Here is a 25479-nt window from a genome sequence, read left to right on the forward strand (position 1 = left end):
ATTTGAGCAGAGGCTGTAATGAAGGAAGAGAGTGAGCCTGGCTGACATGTTGGAGGAGAAAGCAGAGGAATGATAGGATTTGACTTACATTCCCAAGGAACCACTGAGGCTGAAACAGGAAAGCCAGTCAGAGACTATAGCAATGGTGCAGGAAGAGATGATGGTGGCTGGGACCAGGGAGCAGTGGTGGGGGTGAGAATGTGCCGATTATGGATGCAATTCAGAAGTGTCCTGGAGGGGATTAGACTGGCTCATGAGAGCTGATATTTACGTTTTCAGGAATTTTGCAAACTAGTTGTTAAACTGTTGCTAACTTGAAATTGACCACATTAGGAGTATTTATACCAAGAAATTTTCTTTATTTATTTTTCCTTTTGGATAGTCAATTGTTGAAGAGTTCCATCTCACCACTGGACATAAACATTTTGAAGGCAGAATTGAATATGTGATATAAAAGAAAGAGAAATCAAGGATGACACCAGGCTTCTGGACACAGTATATTTACCATGAGCAATAGGGTTGGGAAGGATGCAAGATGATAGAAAAACTACTCTTCCCATCACGGAGAGATGAGGGAACACTACTTTCTGGGTTTGAGAAGTTGGCTATTTAGACAACGAGGAAGGAGAATAATTTTTCTTAAAACTAAGATGGGGAGCCATTTGTACTAAAGAGGCACCTCAAAGGGTGGGGAGTCAGGTGAAGGCAGGAATCCAGAGGACAGAATAACTCCTCAGCACAGGGCATTATTGTGTAGTTCATGACCGAGTCCAAGGTGATGGATAAGAGATAACCTGATCTGTGCTGATATGACTTATTTCTCACATTCCAGGGAGATGTACTGAGTCAGCCCCCAGAGCTAATTCCCATGATCCTTGCTCAGGACCATGTATGAAGATCCAACTCTGGAGGCTTCAGGGGCATGTGGGCAGGCAAGTCTCCATGGAGGGGAGGCATTTGGAGCAGAGTCATGGAAGCTCCCAGCTGAGTCCTTCTCCTGGGCTGGGTCCCTCAGGAAGAGAAGGAGGCAGCAGACACTGAGGGTGACACCAGCAGGGGGGAAGGAAGGAGCTGTGAGAAACATGTCCCTATTTAATTATCTGCTCATCACTCAGGAAACGTTCCTTGCATGCCTCCTATGTGCCCAGGTGTTCTCCTCCCAGGATGTCTGTCTTGAGAGGATGGGCAGCCCCTGGGATAGCACTCTGACCCCTCAGCCTCCTCCCCAGGTCCTGATGCCCCATCCCCAGCCCTTCTATTCTGTCACACGGAGGGTCAGAGCAGAAGCCACTCTCAGAATAGCCAATCCAGGGTTCTCAACATTACCCGAAAATGTGGATTCCTTTTGCCCCAAGGAGCCCCAGGACTCAAGTGTCTAGAAATGGTCTCCAAGGGAACCACCCACTCAGCTCCTCCTCATTCAGCACCCTCTGCCCACTTCCTCCACAGAACTGCTAAGAGACACCCTTTGAAAACCCCTGATCCAGCCCACCTCCTCCAGGATCCCACACACCTCCTGGGAGTTGGGCACCTCTTAGAGGGAAACAGGATACTCCTGTGGGTATTGAAGGAAGTGTGTCCCCTTCTCTTTTCTCCCCGTGGGACCTGACCCTGTGTGACCTGTGGGCTGGCTCCCCTACTGACCTTATTTCATCTAGGACAGATCTTGTCCTGTCCTCCCTCCTACCCCAACTTACAGTCAGGCCCAATGCTTCCTGTGGACAAAGATGACAGAGACACCGACCACCAGCAGGACTTTGGGGCCTAGGAGGAGAACTACCAGGAGAGGAGAAGACAGCTCTGGGCCTGGAAATCAGGGGACAAGAGGAGCGATTAGAGGGATCACACAGGAGCTATTCCAAGAGGCCTCCACTTACTCCATCTGAGGCCACCTGGGCCCATCAGCACTCTGAGGCTTTGACCTGCATCCTGGTCTCAAGCTTGAGGCAGATTTCAGCATACAGGAGTCCCTCATTCTCCCACTGTCTTTCTCAGGCTGCAAGGGTGTTATTACTTGGAGAGAAAATGTCAGATGTGAAAATAACTGTGAGACAAGAGAAAATTCAGCAAATCTTAATTGTCTCTCACTAGGCTGCCATCCCATCTTCAACCAGCCACCAGGAAAATTATGGAGAAATAGACAAGGCAGCTAGAGTTATTTGGAAATACCACCACCAATATAAATTTGTCTAAACTTTGAAAATATTGGAAAAGTGTCCTAAGGAGCACAGATCATAGAAAGGGGTTTAAAAGTATGCGTGATTTAAAAGGGTTGGAACAGAATCCCCAGAATCTGTGCATATGTTACCTTACATGTCAAGAGGGATTAGAAGCAGTGATTTGTTAAGGATCTGGAGATGGGCACATTTTCTTAGTGGAGGCCATGTAATCACAAAGATTCTTATAAGTAAAAGATTGAGGCAGAACAGTTGGAGGAGATGTGATTTCAGAAGCAGAGGTCAGACTGATGTGAGGCCATTTGCCAAGGAGTGTGGGCAGCTCTGGGAGTTGGAAAAGGCAAGGAAATGGATTCCTCTCTAGAGCCTTCTGAAGGAGCAGAGTCCAGCCACCCATTATAGACTTCTGACCTCTACAACTGTATGATAATGCATGTGTCTTGTACTAAATCACTAAATGTGGTAATTACTTACACTGACTATAGGAATCTAATTCAAGGAGAACAGATGTGAATAAATGGATATGCATGAGTTAAGGTGCATAACTTCTGGGTAGAAAAATTGAAAAGAAGGAAGTCATGCTGATGTCAACTGAGAGGTAAAGGGAAAAAGAAAAAAGTAGGGGGAAGGGATTTAGGTTCCTGAAAGACAAAAGAGAACCAAAGTATTAGAGGACTCAGAACATTTCTCCCACTATCAAAACCGACCAACCAACCAAAAACTCCGTTAACATCTTGATTTATGCTGTACTAGGGAAGAGAGGTCCATTAGGCTAGAAATATTGTAAAAAAAAAAAAAAACGCTATACCATAAAAACAAACAATAAGATGTGCATCCTCACACCAGACCCACTGGATGCAGGCCTGCAGTGGCTGGAGCCCTCAGATGCCCAGGGTAGGCTTTGGATCTGGGGAGAAGGATCACATCAGCATCTTACACTTCTCTGCAGCCTGCCAACCTAGATGCTCCAAAAAGCATTTCCAGCCTTACTACACTAGCAGGCATCATGGGTCAGGCACCCTTCAGCACCCAGAAGTACCAGCCCTGGTTGAGCCTGAGCAGAAGATGGAAGATTAAAAAGCATTTACAGGCCATGCCAGACAAGATGGCATGGACTCTTCTCTCCTACTCTCCTCGTTCAGTACAACTTGAACCCTAGAAATAACACACAGGACAAGCCTAGAAGGACTCTGAGGTGGAAGAGGAGGAAGACTGTCTAGGGACCTGAGGACTGGAGGAAGAACACAGCAGTCAGGAACCAAGCACAAGAGGAGACACAGGTGTGGCACTAGGAAAAAGAAAAAGTCTAATCAATAATCTAAATTCCTGCCTCAAGAAATGAGAAATGAAGGAGCAAAATAAACCCAAAGCAAGCAGAAGGGAGGAAATAATAAAGAAAGAAGAAAAATCAGTGAAAATGAAAACAGATAAACAATAGAGAAAATAACTGAAACAAAGAGTGGGTTCTGAGATAGCCTTATCCACCAGAGGGCAGACAGCAGAAGCAAGAAGAACTACAATCCTGCAGCCTGTGGAACAAAAACCACATTCACAGAAAGATAGACAAGATGAAAAGTCAGAGGGCTATGTACCAGATGAGGGAACAAGATAAAACCCCAGAAAAACAATTAAATGAAGTGGAGATAGGCAACCTTCCAGAAAAAGAATTCACAATAATGATACTGAAGATGATCCAGGACCTCGGAAAAAGAAAGGAGGCAAAAATCGAGAGGATGCAAGAAATGTTTAACAAAGAAATGTTTAACAAAGACCTAGAAGAATTAAAGAACGAACAAACAGAGATGAACAATACAATAACTGAAATGAAAACTACACTAGAAGGAATCAATAGCAGAAAAACTGAGGCAGAAGAATGAATAAGTGACCTGGAAGACAGAATGATGGAATTCACTGCTGTGGAACAGAATAAAGAAAAAAGAACGAAAAGAAATGAAGACAGCCTAAGAGACCTCTGGGACAACATTAAACACAACAACATTCACATTATAGGAGTCCCAGAAGGAGAAGAGAGAGAGAAAGGACCAGAGAAAATATTTGAAGAGATTGTAGTCGAAAACTTCCCTAACATGGGAAAGGAAATAGCCACCCAATTCCAGGAAATGCAGAGAGTCCCATACAGGATAAACACAAGGAGAAACACGCCGAGACACATAGTAATCAAACTGGCAAAAATTAAAGACGAAGAAAAATTATTGAAAGCAGCAAGGGAAAAATGACAAATAATATACAAGGGAACTCCCATAAGGTTAACAGCTGATTTCTCAGCAGAAACTCTACAAGCCAGAAGGGAGTGACATGATATACTTAAAGTGATGAAAGGGAAGAACCTACAACCAGGATTACTCTACCCGGCAAGGATCTCATTTAGATTTGATGGAGAAATCAAAAGCTTTACAGACAAGCAAAAGCTAAGAGAATTCAGCACCACCAAACCACCTTTACAACAAATGCTAAAGGAACTTCTCTAAGTGGGAAACACAAGAGAAGAAAAGCATCTATAAAGACAAACCCAAAACAATTAAGAAAATGGTCATATGAACATACGTATCTATAATTACCTTAAAAGTGAATGGATTAAATGTTCCAACCAAAAGACACAGGCTTGCTGAATGGATTAAAAAACAAGACCCATATATATGCTGTCTACAAGAGACCCACTTCAGACTTAGGGACACATACAGACTGAAAGTGAAGGGATGGAAAAAGATATTCCATGCAAATGGAAATCAAAAGAAAGCTGCAGTAGCAATACTCATAACAGAAAAAATAGACTTTAAAATAAAGAATGTTACAAGAGACAAAGAAGGACACTACATAATGATCAAGGGATCAATCCAAGAAGATATAACAGTTATAAATATATATGCACCCAACATAGTAGCTCCACAGTACATAAGGCAACTGCTAACAGCTTAAAAGAGAAAATCGACAGTAACACAATAATAGTGGGGGACTTTCACTCCTCACTTACACCAATGGACAGATCATCCAAAATGAAAATAAATAAGGAAACAGAAGCTTTAAATGACACAATAGACCAGATAGATTTAATTGATATTTATAGGACATTCCATCCGAAAAGAACAGATTACACTTTCTTCTCAAGTGTGCATGGGACATTCTCCAGGAGAGATCACATCTTGGATCACAAATCAAGCCTCAGTAAATTTAAGAAAATTGAAATCATATCAAGCATCTTTTCCGACCACAATGCTATGAGATTAGAAATGAATTACAGGGAAAAAAAGGTAAAAAACACAAAAACATGGAGGCTAAACAATACGTTACTAAATAACCAAGAGGTCACTGAAGAAATCAAAGAGGAAATGAAAAAATACCTAGAGACAAATGCCAATGAAAACACGATGATCCAAAACCTGTGGGATGCAGCAAAAGCAGTTCGAAGAGCAAAGTTTATAGCTATACAAGTCTACCCCAAGAAACAAGAAAAATCTCAAATAAACAATCTAAGCTTACACCTAAGGGAACTAGAGAAAGAAGAACAAACAAAGCCCAAAGTTAGCAGAAGGAAAGAAATCATAAAGATCAGAGCAGAAATAAATGAAATAGAAACAAAGAAAACGATAGCAAAGATCAATAAAATTAAAAGCTGGTTCTGGAAAAGATAAACAAAATTGATAAACCATTAACCAGACTCATCAAGAAAAGGAGGGAGAGGACTCAAATCAATAAAATTAGAAATGAAAAAGGAGAAGTTACAACAGACACCGCAGAAATAAAAAGCATCCTAAGAGACTACTACAAGCAAGTCAATGCCAATAAAATGGACAACCTGGAAGAAATGGACAAATTCTTAGAAAGGCACAACCTGCCAAGACTGAACCAGGCAGAAATAGAAAATGTGAACTGACAAATCACAAGTAATGAAATTGAAACTGTGATTAAAAATCTTCCAACGGGGGGGAGGGGAGAAGATGGCAGAAGAGTAAGACGCGGAGATCACCTTCCTTCCCACAGATACAGTAGAAATACATCTACACATGGAACTGCTCCTGCAGAACACCCACTGAACGCTGGCAGAAAACGTCCGACCTCCAAAAAGGCAAGAAACTCCCCCCGTACTTGGGTAGGGCAAAAGAAAAAAGAAATAACAGAGACAAAAGAATAGGGACGGCACCTGCACCAGTGGGAGGGAGCTGTGAAGGAGGAAAGATTTCCACGCACTAGGAATCTCCTTCGCGGGCAGAGACTGCGGGTGGCAGAGGGGGGAAGCTTCGGAGCCACGGAGGAGAGCACAGCCACAGGGGTGCGGAGGGCAAAGCAGAGAGATTCCCGCACAGAGGAGCGGTGCCGACCAGCACTCACCAGCCCGAGAGGCTTGTCTGCTTCCCCGCCGGGGTGGGCGGGGCTAGGAGCTGAGGCTCGGGCTTCAGTCCGATCGCAGGGAGAGGACTGGGGTTGGCGGTGTGAACACAGCCTGAAGGTGTTAGTGCACAACAGCTAGCCAGGAGGGAGTCCGGGGAAAAAGTCTGCAGCTGCCGAAGAGGCAAGAGACTTTTTCTTCCCTCTTTGTTTCCTGGTGCGCGAGGAGAGGGGATTCAGAGCGCCGACTAAATGAACTTCAGAGACGGGCACGAGCCGCAGCTATCAGCACGGACCCCACAGCAACAGGGACGCAGAGGGAAAAACGGAGAGATTCCCGCACAGAGGCTCGGTGCCGAGCAGCACTCAGCAGCCCGAGAGGCTTGTCTGCTCACCCGCCGGGGTGGGCGGGGCTGGGAGCTGAGGCTCGGGCTTCGGTCGGATCGCAGGGAGAGTACTGGGGCTGGCGGCGTGAACAGAGCCTGAAGGGGTTAGCGCACCACAGCTGGCTGGGAGGGAGACCGGGAAAAAGTCTGCAGCTGTCGAAGAGGCAAGAGACTTTTTCTTGCCTCTTTGTTTCGCGGCGCGCAAGGAGAGGGGATTCAGAGCGCCGCCTAAACGAACTCCAGAGACGGGCGCGAGCCGCGGCGATCAGCGCGGACCCCAGAGATGGGCGTGAGACGCTGGGGCTGCTGCTGCCGCCTCCAAAAAGCCTGTGTGCGAGCAGAGGTCACTCTCCACACCGCCCCTCCCGGTAGCCTGTGCAGCCCGCCACTGCCAGGGTCCCGTGATCCGGGGACAACTTCCCCGGGAGAACGCACTGCGCGCCTCAGGCTGGTGCAACGTCACGCCGGGCTCTGCCGCCGCAGGCTCGCCCCGCCTCCTCTGTACCCCTCCCTCGCCGCGGCCTGGGTGAGACAGAGCCCCCAAAGCAGCTGCGCCTTTAACCCCGTCCTGTCTGGGCGGGGAACAGACACCCTCAGGCGACCTACACGCAGAGGCGGGTCCAAATCCAAAGCTGAACCCCAGGAGCTGTGCGAACAGGGAAGAGAGTGGGAAATCTCTCCCAGCAGCCTCAGAAGCAGCGGATTAAAACTCCACAAACAACTTGATATGCCTGCATCTGTTGAATACCTGAATAGACAATGATTCATCCCAAATTCAGGAGGTGGACTTTGGGAGCAGGATATATTAATTTTTCCCCTTTTCCTTTTTTTTGTGAGTGTATATGTATATGCTTCTGGGTGAGATTTTGTCTGTATAGCTTTGCTTTATAATAGCTTTATTTTACTTCACTATATTATAGCCTCTTTCTTTCTTTCTTTCTATTTTTTCTCCCTTTTACTCTGAGCCGTGTGGACGAAAGGCTCTTGGTGCTCCAGCCAGGCATCAGGGCCGTGCCTCTGAGGTGGGAGAGCCAACTTCAGGACACTGGTCCACAAGAGACCTCCCAGCTCCACGTAATACCAAACGGCAAAAATCTCTCAGAGATCTCCATCTCAACATCAAGACCCAGCTTCACTCAACGACCAGCAAGCTACAGTGCTGGACACCCTATGCCAAACAACTAGCAAGACAGGAACACAGCCCCATCCATTAGCAGAGAGGCTGCCTAAAATCATAATAAGGCCACAGACACCCCAAAATACACCACCAGACGTGGACGTGCCCACCGGAAGGACAAGATCCAGCCTCATCCACCAGAGCTCAGGCACTAGTTCCCTCCACCAGGAAGCCTACACAACACACTGAACCAACCTTAGCCACTGGGGACAGATACCAAAAACAACGGGAACTACGAACCTGCAGCCTGTGAATAGGAGACCCCAAACACAGTAAGATAAGCAAAATGAGATGACAGAAAAACACACAGCAGATGAAGGAGCAGGGTCAAAACACACCAGACTTAACAAATGAAGAGGAAATAGGTAGTCTACCTGAAAAAGAATTCAGAATAATGATAGTAAGGATGATCCAAAATCTTGGAAATAGAATAGACAAAATGCAAGAAACATTTAACAAGGATGTAGAAGAACTAAAGAGGAACCAAGCAATGATGAAAAACACAATAAATGAAATTAAAAATACTCTAGATGGGATCAATAGCAGAATAACTGAGGCAGAAGAAAGGATAAGTGACCTAGAAGATAAAATGGTGGAAATAACTACTACAGAGCAGGATAAAGAAAAAAGAATGAAAAGAACTGAGGACAGTCTCAGAGACCTCTGGGACAACATTAAACGCACCAACATTCGAATTATAGGGGTCCCAGAAGAAGAAGAGAAAAAGAAAGGACTGAGAAAATATTTGAAGAGATTATAGTTGAAAACTTCCCTAATATGGGAAAGGAAATAGTTAATCAAGTCCTGGAAGCACAGAGAGTCCCATACAGGATAATCCCAAGGAGAAACACGCCAAGACACATATTAATCAAACTGTCAAAAATTAAATATAAGGAAAACATATTAAAGGCAGCAAGGGAAAAAAAACATATAACACACAAGGGAATCCCCATAAGATTAACATCTGATCTTTCAGCAGAAACTCTGCAAGCCAGAAGGGAGTGGCAGGATATACTTAAAGTGATGGAGGAGAAAAACCTACAACCAAGATTACTCTACCCAGCAAGGATCTCATTCAGATTCGATGGAGAAATTAAAACCTTTACAGACAAGCAAAAGCTGAGAGAGTTCAGCACCACCAAACCAGCTTTACAACAAATGCTAAAGGAACTTCTCTAGGCAAGAAACACAAGAGAAGGAAAACACCTGCAATAACAAACCCAAAACATTTAAGAAAATGGGAATAGGAACATACATATCGATAATTACCTTGAATGTAAATGGATTAAATGCTCCCACCAAAAGACACAGGCTGGCTGAATGGATACAAAAACAAGACCCATATATATGCTGTCTACAAGAGACCCACTTCAGACCTAGAGACACATACAGACTGAAAGTGAGGGGATGGAAAAAGATATTCCATGCAAATGGAAATCAAAAGAAAGCTGGAGTAGCAATTCTCATATCAGACAAAATAGACTTTAAAATAAAGACTATTACAAGAGACAAAGAAGGACACTATATAATGATCAAGGGATCGATCCAAGAGGAAGGTATAATAATTGTAAATATTTATGCACCCAACATTGGAGCACCTCAATACATAAGGCAAATAGTAACAGCCATAAAAGGGGAAATCGACAGCAACACAATCATAGTAGGGGACTTTAACACCCCACTTTCACCAATGGACAGATCATCCAAAATTAAAATAAATAAGGAAACACAAGCTTTAAATGATACATTAAACAAGATGGACTTAATTGATATTTATAGGACATTCCAACCAAAAACAACAGAATACACTTTTTTCTCAAGTGCTCATGGAACATTCTCCAGGATAGATCATATCTTGGGTCACAAATCAAGCCTTGGTAAATTTAAGAAAATTGAAATCGTATCAAGTATCTTTTCCGACCAGAACGCTATGAGACTAGATATCAATTACAGGAAAAGATCTGTAAAAAATACAAACACATGGAGGCTACACAATACATTACTTAATAACGAAGTGATTACTGAAGAAATCAAAGGGGAAATCAAAAAATACCTAGAAACAAATGACAATGGAGATACGATGACCCAAAACCTATGGGACGCAGCAAAAGCAGTGCTAAGAGGGAAGTTTATAGCAATACAAGCCTACCTCAAGAAACAGGAAACATCTCGAATAAACAACCTAACCTTGCACCTAAAGCAATTAGAGAAAGAAGAACAAAAAAACCGCAAAGCTAGCAGAAGGAAAGAAATTATAAAGATCAGGTCAGAAATAAATGAAAAAGAAATGAAGGAAACAATAGCAAAAATCAATGAAACTAAAAGCTGGTTCTTTGAGAAGATAAACAAAATTGATAAACCATTCGCCAGACTCATCAAGAGAAAAAGGGAGAAGACTCACATCAATAGAATTAGGAATGAAAAAGGAGAAGTAACCACTGACACTGCAGAAATACAAAAGATCATGAGAGATTACTACAAGCAACTCTATGCCAATAAAATGGACAACCTGGAAGAAATGGACAGATTCTTAGAAATGCACAAACTGCCAAGACTGAACCAGGAAGAAATAGAAAATATGAACAGACCAATCACAAGCACTGAAATTGAAACTGTGATTAAAAATCTTCCAACAAACAAAAGCCCAGGACCAGATGGCTTCACAGGTGAATTCTATCAAACATTTAGAGAAGAGCTAACACCTATCCTTCTCAAACTCTTCCAAAATATTGCAGAGGGAGGAACACTCCCAAACTCATTCTACGAGGCCACCATCACCCTGATACCAAAACCAGACAAGGATGTCACAAAGAAAGAAAACTACAGGCCAATATCACTGATGAACATAGATGCTAAAATCCTCAACAAAATACTAGCAAACAGAATCCAACAGCACATTAAAAGGATCATACACCATGATCAAGTGGGGTTTATCCCAGGAATGCAAGGATTCTTCAATATATGCAAATCAATCAATGTGATACACCATATTAACAAACTGAAGGAGAAAAACCATATGATCATCTCAATCGATGCAGAGAAAGCTTTCGACAAAATTCAACACCCATTTATGATAAAAGCCCTGCAGAAAGTAGACATAGAGGAAACTTTCCTCAACATAATAAAGGCCATATATGACAAACCCACAGCCAACATTGTCCTCAATGTTGAAAAACTGAAACCATTTCCACTAAGATCAGGAACAAGACAAGGTTGCCCACTCTCACCACTATTATTCAACATAGTTTTGGAAGTGTTAGCCACAGCAATCAGAGAAGACAAAGAAATAAAAGGAATCCAAATCGGAAAAGAAGAAGTAAAGCTGTCACTATTTGCAGATGACATGATACTATACATAGAGAATCCTAAAGATGCCACCAGAAAACTCCTAGAGCTAATCAATGAATTTGGTAAAGTAGCAGGATACAAAATTAATGCACAGAAATCTCTTGCATTTCTATACACTAATGACGAAAAATCTGAAAGTGAAATTAAGAAAACACTCCCGTTTACCATTGCAACAAAAAGAATAAAATATCTAGGAATAAACCTACCTAAGGAGACAAAAGACCTGTATGCAGAAAATTATAAGACACTGATGAAAGAAATTAAAGATGATAGAAATAGATGGAGAGATATATCATGTTCCTGGATTGGAAGAATCAACATTGTGAAAATGACTCTACTACCCAAAGCAATCTACAGATTCAATGCAATCCCCATCAAACTACCACTGGCATTTTTCACAGAACTAGAACAAAAAATTTCACAATTTGTATGGAAACACAAAAGACCCTGAATAGCCAAAGCAATCTTGAGAACGAAAAATGGAGCTGGGGGAATCAGGCTCCCTGACTTCAGACTATATTACAAAGCTACAGTAATCAAGACAGTTTGGTACTGGCACAAAAACAGAAATATAGATCAATGGAACAGGATAGAAAGCCCAGAGATAAACCCACGCACATATGGTCACCTTATCTTTGATAAAGGAGGCAAGCATATACATGGAGAAAAGACAGCCTCTTCAATAAGTGGTGCTGGGAAAAGTGGACAGATATATGTAAAAGTGTGAAATTAGAACACTCCCTGACACCATGCACAAAAATAAACTCAAAATGGATTAAAGACCTAAGTGTAAGGCCAGACACTATCAAACTCTTAGAGGAAAACATAGGCAGAACACTCTATGACATACATCACAGCAAGATTCTTTTTGACCCAGTTCCCAGAGAAATGGAAATAAGAACACAAATAAACTAATGGGACCTAATGAAACTTAAAAGCTTTTGCACAGCAAAGGAAACCATAAACAAGACCAAAAGACAACCCTCAGAATGGGAGAAAATATTTGCAAATGAAGCAACTGACAAAGGATTAATCTCTAAGATCTACATGCAGCTCATGCAGCTCAATAACAAAAAAACGAACAACCCAATTCAAAAATGGGCAGAAGACCTAAATAGACATTTCTCCAAAGAAGATATACAGATTGCCAACAGACGCATGAAAGAACGCTCAACATCATTAATCATTAGAGAAATGCAAATCAAAACTACAAAGAGATATCATCTCCCACCGGTCAGAATGGCCATCATCAAAAAATCTACAAACAATAAATGCTGGAGAGGGTGTGGAGGAAAGGGAACACTCTTGCACTGTTGGTGGGAATGTAAATTGATACAGCCACTATGGAGAATGGTATGGAGGTTCCTTAAAAAACTACAAATAGAACTACCATACGACTCAGCAATCCCACTACTGGGCATATACCCTGAGAAAACCATAGTTCAAAAAGAGTCATGTACCAAAATGTTCATTGCAGCTCTATTTACAATAGCCAGGACATGGAAGCAACCTAAATGTCCATCAACAGATGAATGGATAAAGAAGATGTGGCACATATATACAATGGAATATTACTCAGCCATAGAAAGAAATGAAATGGAGGTATTTGTAATGAGGTGGATGGAGTTAGAGTCTGTCATACAGAGTGAAGTAAGTCAGAAAGAGAAAAACAAATACAGTATGCTAACACATATATATGGAATCTAAGGGAAAATAAAAAAAGGCCATGAAGAACCTAGTGGCAAGACGGGAATAAAGACACAGACCTACTAGAGAATGGACTTGAGGATATGGGGAGGGGGTGGGGTGAGATGTGACAGGGTATGAGAGTGTCATGGACATATATACACTACCAAATGTAAAATAGATAGCTAGTGGGAAGCAGCCACATAGCACAGGGAGATCAGCTTGGTGCTTTGTGACCACCTAGAGGGGTGGGATGGGGAGGGTGGGAGGGAGGGAGATGCAAGAGGGAAGAGATATTGTATGTGTATAACTGATTCACCTTGTTATAAAGCAGAAGCTAACACACCATTGTAAGGCAATTATACTTCAATAAAGATGTTTAAAAAAAAAATCTTCCAACAATCAAAGGTCCAGGACCAGATGGCTTCACAGGTGTATTCTATCAAAAGTTTAGAGTGCAGCTAACACCCATCTTTCTCAAACTCTTCCAAAAAATTGCAGAGGAAGGAACACTCCCAAACACATTCTATGAGGCCACCATCACCCTGATACCAAAACGAGACAAAGATACTACAAAAAAAGAAAATTACAGACCAATATCATTGATGAATATAGATGGAAAAATCCTCAACGAAATACTAGCAAACAAAATCCAACAACACATTAAAAGGATCATACACCATGATCAACAGGGATTTATCCCCGTGATACAAGGATTCTTCAAAATATGCAAATCAATCAATGTGATACAATATATTAACAAACTTAAGAATTAAAACCATATGATTATCTCAAGAGATGTAGAAAAAGCTTTTGACAAAATTCAACACTGATTTATGATAAAAACTCTCCAGAAAGTGGGCATAGAGGGAAGCTACCCCAACATAATAAAGGCCATATATGACAAACCCACAGCAAACATCATTCTCAATGGTGAAAAACTGAAAGCATTTCCTTTAAGTTCAGGAACACGGCAAGGATGTCCACTTTCACCACTATTATTCAACATAGTTTTGGAAGTCCTAGCCACAGCAATCAGAGAAGAAAAAGAAATAAAAGGAATACAAATTGGAAAAGAAGGAGTAAAACTGTCACTGTTTGCAGATGACATGATACTATACATAGAGAATCCTAAAGATGCTACCAGAAAACTACTAGAGCTAATCAATGAATTTGGTAAAGTAGCAGGATACAAAATTAATGCACAGAAATCTCTTGCATTCCTATACACAAATGATGAAAAATCTGAAAGAGAAATTAAGGAAACACTCCCATTTAGCATTGCAACAAAAAGAATGAAATACCTAGGAATAAACCTACCTAGGGAGACAAAGACCTGTATGTAGAAAACTATAAGACACTGATGAAAGAAATTATAGATGATACAAGCAGATGGAGAGATATACCATGTTCTTGGATTGGAAGAATCAATATTGTGAAAATGACTATACTACCCAAAGCAATCTACAGATTCAATGGAAACCCTATCAAATTACCAATGGCATTTTTTACGGAACTAGAACATAAAATCTTAAATTTTGTATGGAGACACAAAAGACTCCAAATATCCAAAGCACTCTTGAGGGGAAAAAAACAAAGCTGGAGGAATCAGACTCCCTGACTTCAGACTATACTACAAAGCTACAGTAATCAAGACAATATGGTACTGGCACAAAAACAGAAACATAGATTAATGAAAGAAAATAGAAAGCCCAGAGATAAACCCATGAACCTATGGTCAACTAATCTATGGCAAAGGAGACAAGGATATACAATGGAGAAAAGACAGTTTCTTCAATAAGTGGTGCCGGGAAAACTGGACAGCTACATGTAAAAGAATGAAATTAGAACAGTCTCTAACATCATCCACAAAAATATACTCAAAATGGATTAGAGACCTAAATGTAAGACTGGACACTATAAAACTCTTGGTGGAAGACATAGGAAGAACACTCTGACATAGATCACAGCAAGATCTTTTTTGATCCACCTCCTAGAGTAATGGAAATAGAAACAAAAATAAACAAATGGGACCTAATGAAACTTCAAAGCTTTTGCACAGCAAAGGAAACCATAAACAAGACGAAAAGACAACACTCAGAATGGGAGAAAATATTTGCCAATGAATCAATGGACAAAGGATTAATCTCCAAACTTGAACTCATGCAGCTCAATATTAGAAAAACAAACAACCCAATCCAAAAATAGGCAGAAGACCTAAATAGACATTTCTCCAAAGAAGGCATACAGATGGCCAAGAAGCACATGAAAAGCTGCTCAACATCACTAATTATTAGAGAAATGCAAATCAAAACTGCAAGGAGGTATCACCTCACACTAGTTAGAATGGGCAACATCAGAAAATCTACAAACAACAAAACCTGGAGAGGGTGTGGAGAAAATGGAACCCTCTTGCACTGTTGGTGGGAATGTAACTTGATACAGCCACAATGGAGAACAGTATGGAGGTTCCCTAAAAAACTAAAAATAGAAATACCATACGATCCAGCAATCCCACTACTGGGCATATACTCAGAGAAAACCATAATCAAAATGACACATGCACCCCAATGTTCACTGCAACATTATTTACAATAGCCAGGTCATGGAAGCAACCTAAATGCCCATCAACAGAAGAATGGATAAAGAAGATGTGGTACATATACAGAATAGAATATTACTGAGCCATAAAAAGGAGTGAAATTGGGTCATTTGTTGAGATGTGGATGGATCTAGAGACTGTCATACAGAGTGAAGTAAGTCAGAAAGAGAAAAACAAATATCGTATATTAACGCATATATGTGTAACCTAGAAAAATGGTACAGATGAACCGGTTTGCAGGGCAGAAATTGAGACACAGATGTAGAGAACAAACGTATGGACACCAAGGCAGGAAAGCGGAGGGGGTTTGGCGGTGTTGGTGTGATGAACTGGGTGATTGGGATTGACATGTATACACTGATGTGTATAAAATTGATGACTAATAAGAGAAAAAAAAAGAGTGGGTTCTTTTAAAAGACCAATAAAATTGAAAAATTTCTAGTACAACTGCAAAGAAAAAATGAATGACACATATCCAATATCAGGAATGAAACAGAGGACATCACTACAGACCCTTCAGACATCAAAAGGATAGTAAGGGAATGTTATGAACAACTATACAAGCATAAATTTGACAACTTAGAGACAATGGAACAAATACCTCAAAAGCAGAACCTACCACGGCTCGCACTATATGAAATGAATAATCTGAATAGTCTTAAACAATTCAAATTCTTTTTCAAATAAAAAAAGTTTCTCAAGGCCCAGATGGAGTCATGGAAAATTTTTGCCAAGAACTTACAGATGAATTAAAAACAATTTTGGTGCACAAAAACAACAATAAAATATATTTTGGAAAATTTGAATTTATACTCCACTATCAATGATATTAGGGAATTAGTATTGATTATATATTAAGTGTGCACTGGTATTAGTTCTGTAGAAAATCAAGATCCTTAACCGTATGACCACACAATTGTGGACTCCACTGACAACTGGTTGTGCACACAAGAGTAAGTTAAAGTGAACACAATTATGCAACTTCTCTATATCTCTTGTTTAAGGGAAGTTGTTTGTTCTCCCCTTCCTCTCTTTATTCTTTCAGCAGGCAGGGACATGGCCACTCAGTGACCCAGCATTGACTCAGAATACGAGGACACCGCCATGGGTGTGTTGGAAGGAACGTGGGACTTTGAAAGGTTTTCTGGAGGAAAGACTTCTGGATGTGACTCGACCCTCTCTTGATGTTACAAGATAACCTATAAGACATGTTTTATTCATAGAAAGGGGGACTGTCCTTGGGACAGTGCCCAGATGAGGGGGAACCTGTCTTTAATTAGCACATATCTGTCATACAGGCTGGTGGTTCGTGTCCTCAGGGACTCAGATTCACCTTTATTAGTTTAGCCCAATCATCTGAACTAAAGGCAACAAATCTTCAACAACATCTCCCGTCTCCCACTTCTCCCTGAGTCTCTTCTGTAAACTCCAAACCCTCTGCGTTGTTGAAGCAGGAAAGGAGATCACAGCTGAACTGAGATCTGCATTTAGAAAAAGTTCAGTGAGCGACTGTGATCATTGCTGGTCCATTGTCACACATCAGGGGACAAAGGAGCCCTGTGCAGTGACCACTCATGGTCACCTGGGTGCCAGGTTCAGACTCAAACTTCATGTCCTCAGGGCTACCCTTCCAAATTTTCACAGAGTATTAGGTGCAGATGTCTACTGGGGTGATGTTACTGATATGGATGGAAAAGTCTAGGCTGGAGAGAGACTAAGGAGAGGTTAGAAAGAACAAGGAGGAGGGAGGTGGGTGGGTGGACAGGCAATGAGGAACATAATCACTGTTCGTTGAAGAAAGCGAGAGGCAGGACTCTATGAACAGGAAGATCTCCCTCCTTCCTACTTTCTTTCATGGATATTTCTGTCAAAAGATCTATAAAGAATATGCCAAACTCTTACCAGTGGTCACTCTTGGGGGTGTGGGATTTGGGGGAGGGAACTTATTTTAAAATTCTATTTTACACCTATTGACTTCTAGATTGTTCTATAATAGACATGAATTACTACCTTTAATATTAAATAACAAAGGTAAAGAACTGGGTCAGTTGGAGTGGAGACCTCACCCAGAGGTTCGTCTGCATCCTGGTTCTTCTGAGGAGCAGAGGCCTCCAGCGTATGGTTTTTGGTGACCGCCGGCTGTCCGTCATGCTCCACCTGGCAGGTGAGCAGCACAGCCTCCCTGTGGGCAGATGAGTTCACCAGGAGCCAGCTCGTCCGGTTAAAGGTCCCGTCCTTGTTCTCTATGAGGGTCGAGGCCATGTCTATTCGGGACACATTTCCATTCTCCCACCAGGTCAGCTGTAGGCGCTGGGGGTAGAACTTGCTCACCTGGCAGGTGACATTCACCTGGTTCCCCGTCATGGGGTGTTGGGTAATCGTCAAGGTAGGCGGAACTGAAACAGCATAGGCAGAAGCTCTGACCTTATGGAACCAGCAGGTCACAGGAGAGGGGCTGGATAACAGCTTGCAGCACAGCAAGGGAGTCACCAGAGGACAGAGTCAGGCATGCAGCAGGTGCTCAAACACCGAGGGTCTCTTTGCATATAAATGAAATCAGAAGCACACTGCAGGGCACACAGTAGGTGCTCAAGGACTGGGCTCCTATTAGGTTAATAATGTGTGTCATCTACAAGCACAGCCCCTGGCATGCAGTTGGAATACAATAACTGCAGCAAAATATATGAAATCACCAAGCACATAGGGGCCTGGCTTATAGTAGGAGCTCAGTCGTTGGAGAAACAATTGATAAAGTAAAGGAAACTACTTAGCACAGTGCTTGGCACATGAGGGGTGTCCACCTGGCCGCTGCCATTAAAACAGCATTTAGTGAGCAGCTCCTCTAGGAGCCCGGGGATGGGGCAGGACTGTCAGGAAGTAGATTCCAGGCAATTTGAGGCCTGGAGCAAAAAGCAGGGCGGAGGAACAGGCTGGGGCCTTGAGGGCAGGTGCGGGCTTAGGCTGGCGTGAGGGGCATCTACCTCGGATGGTCTCAGACAAGTTGGCTGTCCCACGAAGAGGAGGGTCTCCCTGCAGGGTGATGTGGGTCACCTCGCAGATGACCTGGGAGCGAACATCCCCCGGGGCCAGCACCACCTTGGTTGTGCTGGAGATGCTGTAGGAAACGCTGTTTTCCTCTGGTTCCACGTTGGTCTGGGAGGCTGAGAGCTCATTGCCATTTTTGAACCATTTCAGGGAGATGTTTCTGGGGGAGAACCCGTGGGATTTGCAGGTGAAGCTCACTGTCTGCTCAGGTGTGACCCTCACTGCGGGGCCTGATACCACAGGAGGAGAGGGTTTGGCTACAAAAGGAACATTTATAAATGATGAACATGATTGTAATTATCATCCCTAATGATAAAAATGTGACACCGTTAAGAACCACCACATATATTATTTTTTAAATTCTTCAAATAGTTCTGGGAGGGCAGTGTCATTATGCTCATCTGACAGAGGAGACACACAGGTTCCCAGAGGTGACTCTGTGTCAGAGGCAGGGTTGACATCGAATTCCAGGCCTGAGTTCAAAGTCCACCTTCTTACATCTGCCAGGTGATTTCCCACCAGTTTGGGCAAAGGAACAAAAGTACTGATTGTTCTTACTCTCCTGTTAACTGTTCCTAGCTCGGCTCCCCCTGGTACACTTAGGTAAGTTCGGAGAAATGTTTACAGAAGTAAATGCAGGGGAAACAGGGTCATAGAGGGACCGCATGAAAGCTGAACCAGGCTGACCATCCAATGAGAGGTGTGGCCATGGCACCTCGCAGCTCCTCGTCTGTGAAAGGAGACAGCAGGCATTATCCTTCCCGGTCTGCAGTGAGGGTTAAATCAGGCAGTGGGAGCATTTTTACTATGAGTAAAACACAAGATGATTCACAAAATTAAACAAACACAGATCTCTCTTTAACCCAGACTGTATTTATATCCAGAGCTGTCCCTTTGGGTGTTTATGAATTTACTTAATAATTTTCATTCTTTCCACGAATATTCCAGTAGGACTAATGTATCGATCCCTGAATTTCAAAGGAAAGGGGCAAAGGGATGTTTTTCTGAGTCTGGGTTCTTCTCTTGGTTCAGTTTTGGGTTGAGAAGAAAGATCACTGAGTGCTGAGAAACCAGTGGTGGTTAATTTCTTAATTATTATTAAATCTGTAGAGACACAGACACCGGCCTATAAAGCACCCAGAAGCACACAAATCAGTAAATCAAATGTGAGGGTGGTTTCTCTCTTTAGAAGGTTCCTGTAAGGTGTTTCCCAATTGTTCATTGTTACTCAACACCTCCTGTAAAACTCGGCAGACAGTAAACATTACAAATATTTGCACTTTTAAATACTTAACTTGCTTCCTAAAACTCGTCAAACGTTTGAGGACGTAGCAAGGAGTTACCTTAATATGTCAAATTGTATAAACACCAGCATCCTGGACACCCCTAAAGGGACAAGATACTCTGATCAGTTACCACTTGTCCAGAGTTTCTTCAGAGCCTAAAGATGGCCTGATCTCTCCATCACCCTCAGCACTTTAATCCCCTCACCAGCCCCGTGAGGGAGGCCCAAGAGTGACTCCATATATGGGATAAGGCTCAGGGAGGACGAAGCTGGTCAAGGGCACCCAGCAAGTAAAGGTCAGAGCTCATCTCACTGCATGCAGGACCGATTGATTTTAGTGTCACTGTTCTTTAGCCTTGATCCTCAGTGTCTGTTTCTGGACAAAGTAGATACAAGCACCATCTGGTAAGATGAGCGAGGATATATGGAAAACACAGAGCCTGACATATAGTAGGTGCTTAATCAATAACACCCATAATTTTTAAAAAATGAATAACACCCATGATTGTTATCATAAGATCTGGCCATTCTAGTGCTAAAACTACCCATTTATTTTTTAGGCAGTAAGAAGGCAAAACAAAAGCACAACAGAAACACCAAGAAGAGTCTCAAATCATGCTCCATGCAGCTGTCATGCAAAAAGCCACATGAAACAACTAGTAGAAACACCACATTATAAATCTGTTCCCATTTTTAAAAATAATTCCCTCAAGAAACAAGTTTGGGGAACTGGCTTTCAAAACACACAAGAGATCACAGGCATTTTCCTCCAGATCAGCTCTTTACAGAAGCTGGAAGCATTTTGAAAGGAGGAAGAACAGATTTTGTCAGTGTCACTGTGGTGTGTTGAGGCAGGAAGTCTCCAGGCTGAGCAGGGAGCATTTGCAGGCATTCCAGAGCCTGTTTACACACACACGTGTGTAAAGATGGGAAGGTTTCCCCAGCGATGAAGCTCGGGTCTGAACAGGGTGGTCTGAGTTGGGAGGACGCCCCTCTCAGCCCAGGTGAGCTCTGTTGGAGGTGGGGTGTGTGCCTGCCAATCGACTCCAAATGACTTTCTTGGGCATCCTAAGACCTGTCACCATCACAGGCTATTCTGAAGCACTCACACCCAGGAGAGCTGTTCTTACAACCCAGGCACCATGGAGGACCCACCTCTGTCCTGGAAAAACCACAGCCTTCCCTCTGACCTCAGAGAACACGTGACTCAGGGCTCCTCTGCCCTGGCTGGGCACCAGCATCCTCTGTAGGAGTGAAAACACTCAGCTGCCCAGGCCAACGTCTGACCAATTAAATCAGAATTTCTAGGGTGGAACCAGGGTCTGGGGATCTTTTTACCATCTCCCAGGTGATTCTAATAAGCAGCCAAGGTCAAAAGGAACCCAGCTCCACCCCAACCCCAGTTGTACTTAGTCCTGTAGAGAAAACGACCCCATCCAAGGTCCTCTGGCTCCAGCACATCAGAGCTCACGTTGGTGGAACACGTACCATATGCCAGGATCTGCTCTAAGCTCTTGACATGCGTCCTTCATTCAGTTCCTGCAGCAGCTCTGTAAGGGCAGTTCTGTCACTGATGGACGAGGACACCAAGCCCCAATGTGGGGAGGGACTGGTCAGAGACCCCAGAGCTGGGACGGGGCAGGGCTGGGATGGAGGCCCAGGCAGGGGGGCTCTGCCCGTGCTCTCAACCACTGTGCACTGAGCTCAGTGATACCCAGTCCACCCCATCCAGGACTTCCTAGATCCTCTCCAGTCATCACAGACCCCTGAAAGGCAGCGTGATTACCACCATTTTACAGATTGGGAAACTGAGGACTAGATGGAACTGAGCCTTGCCAAAATCACACAGTCTGGAAGGCCAGCACCATCGCTCCCTGAGGGGCTGTCCTGTCACCAGGTCATTGTACCCTCAGGACATCATGCAAAGGCTGTGTGATTATCCTCTTTCTACACGTGAGGAAATGGGACCCAGCACAGGGAACTGGGTCACAGCCTTGAAATAACACCTCGATTTGGGGGGCCCCTACTCTGTGCTGGTGATTTAGACAGAGCACCTCAAATCCTGCCAACTCTCCTGAAAGGAGAACATGATGATCACCATTTTACAGATGAGAAAACTGAGGCTGAGAGAAATGAAGGGACTGTCTCCTCACCCGCCCACCATGTCCCAAAAGTATTTCTTGTCACCTCCAAGCTTTCATGTCCATCAGCAGAGCAAGCGTCCCACCTTCACAAGCCCCCACACTGACCACCACCCTCCCCTTTTCCCTCGGAGATTCTTGACTTCAAGCAACTACAGGGAGGAGTGGCCTCTGCATGCCCAGGCCTGGGGACCCTGTAGCAACAAGGGAAGACATGGGCTCCTGACCCCTGAGTCTAGAATATGAACTCTTGCTCATGCAGGTGTCCCAGCACCTGCTAGGGAACACCTCCTCCTCCTCCTCCTCAGTCTGCAGAGCCAGAAATGGGCGTGCATGGTGCTGCTGGGATTGCACTGGTCCCTCTTTGCTCTGTCCATTCTACGCTTCCCAGAGCTGCTCCCACATGAGGCCTAGTGAAGGAGCAAGATCGCAACAACGGAGAGAAAAACTCCTGATGCTTTTAAGTGTGCTGAGCCCTGCATTTTAGGAACATTCAGCACATCATGAGACACTGTAGCATCTGTCTGATCTGTGGTAAAGCTAGACTTGCCTCCCATACAGGACTTTTTAGAATGCTTATTGCTAAAGAACAGAACAATACAAGGGTTTAAGAGGACAGGCCTGGAGTTTTCTCCACACTTTGACAAGCACAGTGGGGTGTGCAGAGAGCAGGGCCGTGAGTCTAGGCACTTGGGTTCAATCTCGGCTCCCCTACCTGCTCACAAATCAGGTCCTCTCTCTGAGCCTCAGCGTCCTCATATGTGAAAGGGACAACAGACGGCCCTACCCTCAGAGCACTGGTTATAAGGAGTAAGTGCCATGAGGAGGATTCAGCATCTGACAGGCTGCTGCTCCCCTCCCCCTCCCTCCTTTCTCATCCAGGTAATCCTCTGGGCAGGCGGCCTGGGGAAGAGGATGAGCAGCCTCCTGGGAGGCAGCAGATCTGAATGGCAGTGGAACCACTTATTAGCTGTGACTGGCTGAGCAAGGAACCGACAATCTGGGAAGTTTAGTAATATCGGCAAAATCAGGATAAAGCCACTTTCCCTGCTAATTCCTGGAGCTCTGGGAAGATTCATTTGCTACCATGACTAGGAGGGAAATTTGGCAATATAATCACACAAATTAAAATACACATACTCTCTGATCTAGCAATGCTACTTCCAGTGGGTATTTCCCCTTTGAGGAGAGTGACATATGGAAAGGTTATCCACTGCTGTGCTGTTTCGATAGCCCGAGGTTAGGAACACCTTAGTATCCTTCAACAGGAGACTGTAAAATGAAAACGATTGTCTCCATACCCTGAATGTTAAGTAGCTATTGAAACAATGGGCAACTCTAGGTGCTGATATGGAATGAGGGATTTGGGATCATGTGGCTGAAAGTAGGGAGAAGTTGCCAGTCGCCTCAGGACTTAGGGCCTGAATGCGAGGAGCCTTCTGAACCTATGGGAAAGCAATGAAAACATCATGTTCAATGGTTAATTCAAGGAGCTTTCATTCTTCAACTTCCATGTACCAGGCTCTTCCATGTAACCAGTTCCAATGCTGGTACAGGAAAGAGCCTGGCCTGGAATCAGATTGGGTTCTGGAAGGATCCCCTCACTCACTGGCCATGCCACTGTGGTCTGGGTTCCAGTCACCTCTTGGCCTCAGGCCGCCATCTGTACATGGAGGGTTGGGCAGAGAGTGTCAAAGTTCCCTCCCGTGTCACAGTCCAGGATTCAGGAGTTAGAAAGAGGATCCAGGGTCTTTGTCAGAAAACTCTTAATGAGTGCCTTTGCTGCCTCAATGGGGCTACCCCTAAGTCACCCACATGGGGAACCTCTTCCCTGGGGAGGGACATTCTGAGATGACCCAGCTCTGCTGGGAGCCTTCAGTGACTGTGTGAGTTGGTCCCTGAATCACAGGAGGGATTTCCCAACAGACCCCCAGGAAACACCCAACCTCTGGGCATCTCCTCTACCCCGGGCCATCAGAGTAAACACTGAACCTATGCCTCTAGGAATTTCTTCTCAGTGTGATGTTTCTGAAGAGGAAATAAAGAAACCCTGCCCTGGAGAGACTTCTCTTTGGAAGGGGAAAGAACATAAGTTTCACGGGAGAAGAGCCCTTGTCTGCTTTGTTCACTGCTGCTTCCACAACATCTGGAGCAAGGCCTGGCACACAGTAGGTGCTCAATAGGTGCTAAATAAAGAGAAGACTCAGCCACATTGAGGGGAGCACTCTCTGGAGGCAGGAGGTGACACCTGGGCTGTGACGGGACAAGTCACTCAGACTTTCAGTTCCCTCATCCCTGGAACCAAAGGGCTAGACGGGATGGAAAAGGCAAGGGCTGTGGAGCCAGGCAGACTGGGGTTCCAGACTTTTCCCAGCTTTACCAGTTATGGGGCCTTTGGCAAGTAGCACGACCTCTGCAGTCCTCAGTTTCCCTGATCTGTAGAAGGGAGTGAAATCAGATCATGATATAAGCACCCACTGCTGCACTTGATTCTTTTTTTTTTTTTCTTTTTTCTCTAAGGGTGGAGGACATTCTTCTTGACTTGCTGTCACAGACCAAGGGGACAAAGGAGACCCAGGCCATACTCACCACTCACAGCGAGATGAGTGCCTGGTCCAGACTTAACCTCCACATTAGGGCTTGCTCTCCGGAACTTCACACAGTAGTACATACCGGTGTCTGCTGGGGTGATGTTACTGATGCGGATGGAAAAGTCTGTGTTGTTTCTCCTTGTAGTATCTACAACACTTGTTACTCGAGGGAAGGGGCCTCCTTTGAGACTGTAGATTAACTCTCGGCCTGGCCCTGTGCCCCTGAACCAATTGACGGGCCCCACGGGGAACAGGGAGGTCACACTGCAGTGGAGAGTGGCCGTCTCTCCTGTTGCAACTGAAACTGACCGCTCAGGCTGAATCACCTGCAGCTCGTTCTCACCTGCCACTCCTGGAGGGAAACACAATCCAGTTATTTATTCATCCTTAGGTGATCCAGTAGGTTTTCTCAATTATTTATCAGCAATAGTTTTCATTAACTTAGTGCACCATGAGCCAGCCTTGAACTCAGCCCATTGTGTGTATATTGCATGCAACCTGCACAATGAGCCTATAACGTGAGACCCTAATACAAGAGAGGAATTGAGGCACAGAGAGGTTAAATGATGTGGCAGAGAATGGGTTTGAGTACTTGAGTCCTCTTTGGAAGTGTCATACTTCACCAAATATTTCTGGCTGTTCACTTTGTGGCCTCCTGGAGAGCTGCACTTCTGGCCTCTGCATTAGGTGGGACCAC

General features: G+C 43.9%; 1 protein-coding gene across 1 annotated transcript; it reads right to left on the reverse strand.

Annotated features, from left to right (window-relative positions):
• Positions 1-222: 222 nt before the first annotated feature.
• On the reverse strand, positions 223-25159 carry LOC309644667 (tyrosine-protein phosphatase non-receptor type substrate 1-like; the record flags this gene model as incomplete). The annotated part of the gene is made up of 4 exons (XM_082428564.1): positions 223-1806; positions 17787-18116; positions 18702-19022; positions 24865-25159. Coding segments are annotated over 4 exons (1053 nt in total), but the record flags the coding sequence as incomplete, so codon positions are not given.
• Positions 25160-25479: the final 320 nt, after the last annotated feature.

This window comes from Balaenoptera physalus, assembly GCF_965194825.1.
Source record: "Balaenoptera physalus genome assembly, chromosome: 16".
In the NCBI taxonomy this organism is placed as follows: Eukaryota; Metazoa; Chordata; class Mammalia; order Artiodactyla; family Balaenopteridae; genus Balaenoptera; species Balaenoptera physalus.